The following is a 10063-nucleotide window of genomic DNA, read 5'->3' on the forward strand; positions in this document are numbered from 1 at the left end:
AGTAAGATCAGGAAGAGAGTCAGGCTGAGCTTCATCCTGTTCTCTCCCAAGGACCACTCTCAACACACAAGTGGCTGTCACCCAGAGCGGAGCTCCAGCAGTGACCACCAGGACGGAGTGACCGCCCCACGTGTCTGAGCTGGGGGAGGCTTCCAACGTGACTTAATAGAGACTGATGTCATGTCCCGCCCTGTGATGTCACAATGCCTTTCCCCGGTGTGGGTGCACCCGTGCACCCAGCTCGGGGCTGGGGACCCTCCACCCAAATCCCACCTCCATGTTCCACCTCCCCTTTTTTCCAATCCGTCTGCACTCGGTAATTTTCATGAGCACACGAGGTCATAGAATCATGGGAGTAGCCTGGGTTGAGAAGGCCCACAATGATCGCCTACTTTCAACCCCCCCTGCTATGTGCAGGGTCGCCAACCACCAGACCAGGCTGCCCAGAGCCACATGCAGCCTGGCCTTGAATGCCTCCAGGGATGGGGCATCCACAGCCTCCTTGGGCAACCTGTTCCAGTGTGTCACCACCCTCTGTGTGAAAAACTTTCTCCTACTATCTAACCTAAACCTCTCCCGTCTTAGTTTAAAACCATTCCCCCTTGTCCTATCGCTATCCACCCTCGTAAACAGATGTAAACAGAGGTCAGGTGATCCTCTCCCATCCTTTTGACCCCTTCAGTCCAGCGGCAGTGAACACTGGATTAATTTCCTTTATTTGGATGTGGAAAAGAAAATAAAAGAATATATGATAGTACAGACCAAGAGATCTGAGCCTTTGCTTTTACATTTCCCGTAGCAGTGTCTGTATCTGTCCTCTCCTCCTCAGCAACGCAGTGTTCTCCCTGACGCAGAATCACAGAACTGTAGGGGCTGAAAGGGACCTCTTGAGATGATCGAGTCCAACCCCTCTGCCAAAGCAGGCTCCGTAGAGCAGGTTGCACAGGTAGGCGTCCAGGCAGGTCTTGAACATCTCCAGGCAAGGAGAGTCCACAGCCTACCTTGGCAGGAGTTCCAGTGCCCTGTCACCCTCACCGTGAAGACGTTGCTATGCACGTATGTGCAGAACTTCCTATGTTGGCCGTTTCCCATTGTCCTATCAGCACGCACGGCGTGGGAAAAGAGCTTGGCCTTGTTCCTTTGCCTCCGTCACCTTAGATACAGACATTGATCAGATCCCCTCTGAGTCTTCTTTTCTCAAGGCTGGACGGACCCAGGTCACTCAGCCTTTCCTCATAAGAGAGGTGCTCCATGCCCTTATCATGTTCATGGCCCTCCACCGGACTCTTTCCAGGAGATCCTGGCCTTTTTTTGTACCGGGGAGCCCAGAACCAGACGCCATACTCCAGGTGAGGCCTGACCAGGGCAGAGTAGAGGGAGCGGATCACCTCCCTTGACCTGCTGGCCACGCTCCTGTTAACGCCCTGTAGGATCGCATTGGCCTTCTTGGCCACCAGGGCACACTGCTGGCTCATGGCCAACCTGTTGTCCACCTGGACCCCCAGGTTCCTCACCGCAGAGCTCCTCTCCAGCAGGTCGTGTCCCAACCTGCACTGATACTTGCGGCTATTCCTTCCAAGGTGCAGGACTCTACACTTGCTTTTGGAAAACCTCATCTGTTTTCTTCACCTTGCATTCCGCTATCATACTCAGAAAATTAGTATTTTCTCCCTTATCTCGTTGCCGCTGTTTTGTTGTTAGGCCCATCTCCCTGTCTTTTCACTACCTCTCTTCCCCCTTTCCTGGTTCATGGGTTCGTTTGTCCCTCCACCCCATTAGTCACAGCACCGGGCTGCACCGGGCTGGAACCGTGACACCACGCCAGTGCCCCAGAGTCCCGTTTGGCAGCCCACAGGCTTCTCTCAGCGACTTCATGGCTGCCGGCCTGAACTACCAGGCGGCAGTACTAATGAGAGGGACGAAACAGACCAGGGAGTCTGAGTCGCCGTGCCTCAGGGCCTCCCTCCCTTCTCCAGCAGATCTTGCTGTGGTGTTTTGCCGCCACTTTCCCTTTCTGGGAAGGCTCCGTTTGTGCGAGCCTCCTCTATGAAGGTGATGCGCACGGGATCTTTGCAGAACTGGCCCAGCTGAGGATTCCCAGTGTGCTCTGGATGCTTCCCAGCGTGCTGCAGGACTCACGGGACCTCCCCGTGTACTCTGCAGGGGGGACGCTGCATTACCTCCCTGGGACGTAGGTTCCCGCTCCAAATGTGCTCTCTCCCCTGGGGCATGGCTGTCTCTGGACACTTCACAGCCACCGATGCCTCTTTTATCCCCGGCCCAGCGCCCTTCCTCCTCCGCCCTAGGAACATGCCCCCAGTCCCCGTACAGCAGCACTCTCCTGCACCAATGCCTTTAGTGCTGCCACTGTCCCGGACCCACTGCCACCACAACGACACAGGCTGCAGCAATGATGATGTTATTAATTTAATGACTGCTAGGAAATGGAGGTGATGATCTGGGAGAGGTTGGTGTCCACCCAGTAGGAGACGTTGTTGTCATCGCAGGTGCCTTCAGTGCAGCAACCTTTGGTGGGTTGAGGCGTGTCCCGCCGCACCGACTGACGTTCACCATTTGACCCACAGGCTGTCAGATGGAGAGAAGTGCTTTGTGGAAATCACTCTGTTCCTGTGGAAGCCGAGGCCGTTTGTCCCGTTCCCTGGAAATGACACGGCATGAGCGCAGAGAAAGGGATGCAGGCTCATTTTGCAAAGCATCACCCTGCAGGGCTGTGATTCTTGCATCGCTTTTCCAGCCTCATAGGACAGCTCGGGGCAGCCCGTGGGGCTCACCGCACCTCCGGCAGGCCCCGTTTTGCATGGGAGTCTCCAGCTAGGTGTCAGCCCTACGGCCGGGCCAGTCTCTGGGGAGAGCGGATGGACCTCTGGAGGTCTGCTTTTCTTGGAAGCCCTCCCAGACTAGACCTTTGCGGTTCCCTGCTCCCCACCCACAGTCCCTTCTGTGCTGTATGAATCTGGGTCGCTTACCTGTGCCTAATGTCTTCACAATCCTCTCCAGAGCCGGTAGGCAACCCACGGCAGCCGAAACATGTACCAGTTTCTTGATAAATCTATTAAGCAGCTGATGAGCAGGATTTGCGTACGGAAGCCCCAGAGGTGGCGCAGGGTGTCAGACACGCTGAAGGCCTTTTGCTCGGTGCGCGGGGACTGCTGCTTTGGGCCCTCTGGAACAACGGACTTGCTGACCCTGTACGGGACCCATTTGGGATGTGGAGAAAGGCCAATCCAGAAGGGCCAGTTGGAGGCACGGCGCTCAGCATTGATGGGCAGCCTCTCCTCGGGACGCACAGGTTTTTTGTCTCCATTTCCAGGACAGGTGTTTAGTCCAATCCAGCAGAGCCAGTTGGAGGTCTGGCTGTTGGTGTCAATCAGGCTCTGCTCCTCTTGAAAGACCTTGTTTTCCTTCCCATCCTCGATCTTGGTGGAGCAGGAGGTTAGTCCAAACCAGCAGAGCCAGCTGGAGGGCTGGCTCATGGTCTCAACTGGACGCTGCTCCTTGGGAGGGACCTGGTTGTTGTTGCCATCCTCGATCTTGGTTGGGCAGGCGCTTACTCCAAACCAGCAGAGCCAGTTGGTGGACTGGCTCTTGGCCTCAACCGTAGGCTGCTCCTCATGAAAGATCTGGTTGTTGTTCCCATCCTCATTCTTGGTGGGGCAGGTGGTTAGTCCAAACCAGCAGAGCCAGTTGGAGGTCTTGCTCGTGGTCTGAACCGGGCGCTGCTCCTCGGGGAGGACCTGGTTTTTCTTCCTGTCCTCCATCTTGGTGGAGCAGGTGGTTAGTCCAAACCAGCAGAGCCAGGTGGTGGTGTGGCTCTCGGTCTGAACCGGGTGCTGCTCCTCGGGGAGGACCTGGTTTTTCTTCCCGTCCTCCGTCTTGATGGGGCAGGTGGTTAGGCCAAAGCCGCAGAGCCAGGTGGTGGTGTGGCTCTCGGTCTGAACCGGGCGTTGCTCCTCATGAAGGACATGGTTTTCGTTCTTATCCTCCACCTTGGTGGGGCAGGTGGTTAGGCCAAACCAGCAGAGCCAGGTGGTGGTGTGGCTCTCGGTCTGAACCGGGCGTTGCTCCTCATGAAGGACATGGTTTTCGTTCCCATCCTCCGTCTTGATGGGGCAGGTGGTTAGGCCAAACCAGCAGAGCCAGGTGGTGGTGTGGCTCTCGGTCTGAACCAGGCGCTGCTCCTCATGAAGGACATGGCTTTCATTCCCTTCCTCCGTCTTGATGGGGCAGGTGGTTAGGCCAAAGCCGCAGAGCCAGGTGGTGGTGTGGCTCTCGGTCTGAACCGGGCTGACCTCCTCGTGAAGGACATGGTTTTCTTTCTCGTCCTCCATCTTGGTGGAGCAGGTGGTTGGGCCAAACCAGCAGAGCCAGGTGGTGGTCTGGCTCTTGGTTTCAACCGGGCGCTGCTCCTCGGGGAGGACTTGGTTTTCGTTCCCATCCTCGCTCTTGTTGGGACAGGTGGTTAGACCAAGCCAGGCGATCCAGCTGGAGGTCTGGCACTCGGTCTCTACGGGATGCTGCTCCTCGGGAAGGAGCAGCTTTTTGTCCCAATTCCGGTCCCAGCTGAGACAGCTGGAAAAGTCCGGAATTGGAGACATGAAAGCTAGTAAGATCAGGAAGAGAGTCAGGCTGAGCTTCATCCTGTTCTCTCCCAAGGACCACTCTCAACACACAAGTGGCTGTCACCCAGAGCGGAGCTCCAGCAGTGACCACCAGGACGGAGTGACCGCCCCACGTGTCTGAGCTGGGGGAGGCTTCCAACGTGACTTAATAGAGACTGATGTCATGTCCTGCCCTGTGATGTCACAATGCCTTTCCCCGGTGTGGGTGCACCCGTGCACCCAGCTCGGGGCTGGGGACCCTCCACCCAAATCCCACCTCCATGTTCCACCTCCCCTTTTTTCCAATCCGTCTGCACTCGGTAATTTTCATGAGCACACGAGGTCATAGAATCATGGGAGTAGCCTGGGTTGAGAAGGCCCACAATGATCGCCTACTTTCAACCCCCCCTGCTATGTGCAGGGTCGCCAACCACCAGACCAGGCTGCCCAGAGCCACATGCAGCCTGGCCTTGAATGCCTCCAGGGATGGGGCATCCACAGCCTCCTTGGGCAACCTGTTCCAGTGTGTCACCACCCTCTGTGTGAAAAACTTTCTCCTACTATCTAACCTAAACCTCTCCCGTCTTAGTTTAAAACCATTCCCCCTTGTCCTATCGCTATCCACCCTCGTAAACAGATGTAAACAGAGGTCAGGTGATCCTCTCCCATCCTTTTGACCCCTTCAGTCCAGCGGCAGTGAACACTGGATTAATTTCCTTTATTTGTATGTGGAAAAGAAAATAAAAGAATATATGATAGTACAGACCAAGAGATCTGAGCCTTTGCTTTTACATTTCCCGTAGCAGTGTCTGTATCTGTCCTCTCCTCCTCAGCAACGCAGTGTTCTCCCTGACGCAGAATCACAGAACTGTAGGGGCTGAAAGGGACCTCTTGAGATGATCGAGTCCAACCCCTCTGCCAAAGCAGGCTCCGTAGAGCAGGTTGCACAGGTAGGCGTCCAGGCAGGTCTTGAACATCTCCAGGCAAGGAGAGTCCACAGCCTACCTTGGCAGGAGTTCCAGTGCCCTGTCACCCTCACCGTGAAGACGTTGCTATGCACGTATGTGCAGAACTTCCTATGTTGGCCGTTTCCCATTGTCCTATCAGCACGCACGGCGTGGGAAAAGAGCTTGGCCTTGTTCCTTTGCCTCCGTCACCTTAGATACAGACATTGATCAGATCCCCTCTGAGTCTTCTTTCCTCAAGGCTGGACGGACCCAGGTCACTCAGCCTTTCCTCATAAGAGAGGTGCTCCATGCCCTTATCATGTTCATGGCCCTCCACCGGACTCTTTCCAGGAGATCCTGGCCTTTTTTTGTACCGGGGAGCCCAGAACCAGACGCCATACTCCAGGTGAGGCCTGACCAGGGCAGAGTAGAGGGAGCGGATCACCTCCCTTGACCTGCTGGCCACGCTCCTGTTAACGCCCTGTAGGATCGCATTGGCCTTCTTGGCCACCAGGGCACACTGCTGGCTCATGGCCAACCTGTTGTCCACCTGGACCCCCAGGTTCCTCACCGCAGAGCTCCTCTCCAGCAGGTCGTGTCCCAACCTGCACTGATACTTGCGGCTATTCCTTCCAAGGTGCAGGACTCTACACTTGCTTTTGGAAAACCTCATCTGTTTTCTTCACCTTGCATTCCGCTATCATACTCAGAAAATTAGTATTTTCTCCCTTATCTCGTTGCCGCTGTTTTGTTGTTAGGCCCATCTCCCTGTCTTTTCACTACCTCTCTTCCCCCTTTCCTGGTTCATGGGTTCGTTTGTCCCTCCACCCCATTAGTCACAGCACCGGGCTGCACCGGGCTGGAACCGTGACACCACGCCAGTGCCCCAGAGTCCCGTTTGGCAGCCCACAGGCTTCTCTCAGTGACTTCATGGCTGCCGGCCTGAACTACCAGGCGGCAGTACTAATGAGAGGGACGAAACAGACCAGGGAGTCTGAGTCGCCGTGCCTCAGGGCCTCCCTCCCTTCTCCAGCAGATCTTGCTGTGGTGTTTTGCCGCCACTTTCCCTTTCTGGGAAGGCTCCGTTTGTGCGAGCCTCCTCTATGAAGGTGATGCGCATGGCATCTTTGCAGAACTGGCCCAGCTGAGGATTCCCAGTGTGCTCTGGATGCTTCCCAGCGTGCTGCAGGACTCACGGGACCTCCCCGTGTACTCTGCAGAGGGGACGCTGCATTACCTCCCTGGGACGTAGGTTCCCGCTCCAAATGTGCTCTCTCCCCTGGGGCATGGCTGTCTCTGGACACTTCACAGCCACCGATGCCTCTTTTATCCCCGGCCCAGCGCCCTTCCTCCTCCGCCCTAGGAACATGCCCCCAGTCCCCGTACAGCAGCACTCTCCTGCACCAATGCCTTTAGTGCTGCCACTGTCCCGGACCCACTGCCACCACAACGACACAGGCTGCAGCAATGATGATGTTATTAATTTAATGACTGCTAGGAAATGGAGGTGATGATCTGGGAGAGGTTGGTGTCCACCCAGTAGGAGACGTTGTTGTCATCGCAGGTGCCTTCAGTGCAGCAACCTTTGGTGGGTTGAGGCGTGTCCCGCCGCACCGACTGACTGTCACCATTTGACCCACAGGCTGTCAGATGGAGAGAAGTGCTTTGTGGAAATCACTCTGTTCCTGTGGAAGCCGAGGCCGTTTGTCCCGTTCCCTGGAAATGACACGGCATGAGCGCAGAGAAAGGGATGCAGGCTCATTTTGCAAAGCATCACCCTGCAGGGCTGTGATTCTTGCGTCGCTTTTCCAGCCTCATAGGACAGCTCGGGGCAGCCCGTGGGGCTCACCGCACCTCCGGCAGGCCCCGTTTTGCATGGGAGTCTCCGGCTAGGTGTCAGCCCTACGGCCGGGCCAGTCTCTGGGGAGAGCGGATGGACCTCTGGAGGTCTGCTTTTCTTGGAAGCCCTCCCAGACTAGACCTTTGCGGTTCCCTGCTCCCCACCCACAGTCCCTTCTGTGCTGTATGAATCTGGGTCGCTTACCTGTGCCTAATGTCTTCACAATCCTCTCCAGAGCCGGTAGGCAACCCACGGCAGCCGAAACATGTACCAGTTTCTTGATAAATCTATTAAGCAGCTGATGAGCAGGATTTGCGTACGGAAGCCCCAGAGGTGGCGCAGGGTGTCAGACACGCTGAAGGCCTTTTGCTCGGTGCGCGGGGACTGCTGCTTTGGGCCCTCTGGAACAACGGACTTGCTGACCCTGTACGGGACCCATTTGGGATGTGGAGAAAGGCCAATCCAGAAGGGCCAGTTGGAGGCACGGCGCTCAGCATTGATGGGCAGCCTCTCCTCGGGACGCACAGGTTTTTTGTCTCCATTTCCAGGACAGGTGTTTAGTCCAATCCAGCAGAGCCAGTTGGAGGTCTGGCTGTTGGTGTCAATCAGGCTCTGCTCCTCTTGAAAGACCTTGTTTTCCTTCCCATCCTCGATCTTGGTGGAGCAGGAGGTTAGTCCAAACCAGCAGAGCCAGCTGGAGGGCTGGCTCATGGTCTCAACTGGACGCTGCTCCTTGGGAAGGACCTGGTTGTTGTTGCCATCCTCGATCTTGGTTGGGCAGGCGCTTACTCCAAACCAGCAGAGCCAGTTGGTGGACTGGCTCTTGGCCTCAACCGTAGGCTGCTCCTCATGAAAGATCTGGTTGTTGTTCCCATCCTCATTCTTGGTGGGGCAGGTGGTTAGTCCAAACCAGCAGAGCCAGTTGGAGGTCTTGCTCGTGGTCTGAACCGGGCGCTGCTCCTCGGGGAGGACCTGGTTTTTCTTCCTGTCCTCCATCTTGGTGGAGCAGGTGGTTAGTCCAAACCAGCAGAGCCAGGTGGTGGTGTGGCTCTCGGTCTGAACCGGGTGCTGCTCCTCGGGGAGGACCTGGTTTTTCTTCCCGTCCTCCGTCTTGATGGGGCAGGTGGTTAGGCCAAAGCCGCAGAGCCAGGTGGTGGTGTGGCTCTCGGTCTGAACCGGGCGTTGCTCCTCATGAAGGACATGGTTTTCGTTCTTATCCTCCACCTTGGTGGGGCAGGTGGTTAGGCCAAACCAGCAGAGCCAGGTGGTGGTGTGGCTCTCGGACTGAACCGGGCGCTGCTCCTCGGGGAGGACCTGGTCTTTCTTCCCGTCCTCCGTCTTGATGGGGCAGGTGGTTAGGCCAAAGCCGCAGAGCCAGGTGGTGGTGTGGCTCTCGGTCTGAACCAGGCGCTGCTCCCCATGAAGGACATGGCTCTCATTCCCATCCTCCGTCTTGATGGGGCAGGTGGTTAGGCCAAACCAGCAGAGCCATGTGGTGGTGTGGCTCTCGGTCTGAACCGGGCGCTGCTCCTCGGGGAGGACCTGGTCTTTCTTCCCGTCCTCCGTCTTGATGGGGCAGGTGGTTAGGCCAAAGCCGCAGAGCCAGGTGGTGGTGTGGCTCTCGGTCTGAACCAGGCGCTGCTCCTCATGAAGGACATGGCTTTCATTCCCGTCCTCCGTCTTGATGGGGCAGGTGGTTAGGCCAAACCAGCAGAGCCATGTGGTGGTGTGGCTCTCGGTCTGAACCGGGCTGACCTCCTTGTGAAGGACGTGGTTTTCTTTCTCGTCCTCCATCTTGGTTGAGCAGGTGGTTGGGCCAAGCCAGCAGAGCCATGTGGTGGTCTGGCTCTTGGTTTCAACCGGGCGCTGCTCCTCGGGGAGGACTTGGTTTTCGTTCCCATCCTCGCTCTTGTTGGGACAGGTGGTTAGACCAAGCCAGGCGATCCAGCTGGAGGTCTGGCACTCGGTCTCTACGGGATGCTGCTCCTCGGGAAGGAGCAGCTTTTTGTCCCAATTCCGGTCCCAGCTGAGACAGCTGGAAAAGTCCGGAATTGGAGACATGAAAGCTAGTAAGATCAGGAAGAGAGTCAGGCTGAGCTTCATCCTGTTCTCTCCCAAGGACCACTCTCAACACACAAGTGGCTGTCACCCAGAGCGGAGCTCCAGCAGTGACCACCAGGACGGAGTGACCGCCCCACGTGTCTGAGCTGGGGGAGGCTTCCAACGTGACTTAATAGAGACTGATGTCATGTCCCGCCCTGTGATGTCACAATGCCTTTCCCCGGTGTGGGTGCACCCGTGCACCCAGCTCGGGGCTGGGGACCCTCCACCCAAATCCCACCTCCATGTTCCACCTCCCCTTTTTTCCAATCCGTCTGCACTCGGTAATTTTCATGAGCACACGAGGTCATAGAATCATGGGAGTAGCCTGGGTTGAGAAGGCCCACAATGATCGCCTACTTTCAACCCCCCCTGCTATGTGCAGGGTCGCCAACCACCAGACCAGGCTGCCCAGAGCCACATGCAGCCTGGCCTTGAATGCCTCCAGGGATGGGGCATCCACAGCCTCCTTGGGCAACCTGTTCCAGTGTGTCACCACCCTCTGTGTGAAAAACTTTCTCCTACTATCTAACCTAAACCTCTCCCGTCTTAGTTTA

General features: G+C 56.6%; 1 protein-coding gene across 1 annotated transcript; it reads right to left on the bottom strand.

Moving 5' to 3' along the window:
• Positions 1–6793: 6793 nt before the first annotated feature.
• LOC149920275 (uncharacterized) lies at positions 6794–9509 on the bottom strand. Its single transcript, XM_090134367.1, has 2 exons — positions 9162–9509; positions 6794–8744 (listed from the first exon to the last, which is right to left on the bottom strand). The coding sequence occupies exons 1-2, from the start codon at positions 9507–9509 to the stop codon at positions 7626–7628; spliced, it is 1467 nt and encodes a 488-aa protein (XP_089990493.1). The 3' UTR covers positions 6794–7625.
• Between the last annotated feature and the right edge of the window lie 554 nt (positions 9510–10063).

Source organism: Phasianus colchicus, chromosome 1, assembly GCF_987193195.1.
Source record: "Phasianus colchicus chromosome 1, bPhaCol1.hap1.1, whole genome shotgun sequence".
NCBI lineage: Eukaryota > Metazoa > Chordata > Aves > Galliformes > Phasianidae > Phasianus > Phasianus colchicus.

Excerpts from the sequence above, each read along its gene's own strand:
- LOC149920275 (XM_090134367.1), bottom strand. The coding sequence starts at position 9,509 with ATGAAGCTCAGCCTGACTCTCTTCCTGATCTTACTAGCTTTCATGTCT. Across the intron at positions 8,745-9,161 it reads ACCACGTCCTTCACAAGGAG|ACGGAGGACGGGAAGAAAGA; the intron begins GTCAGCCCGGTT and ends TGCCCCATCAAG.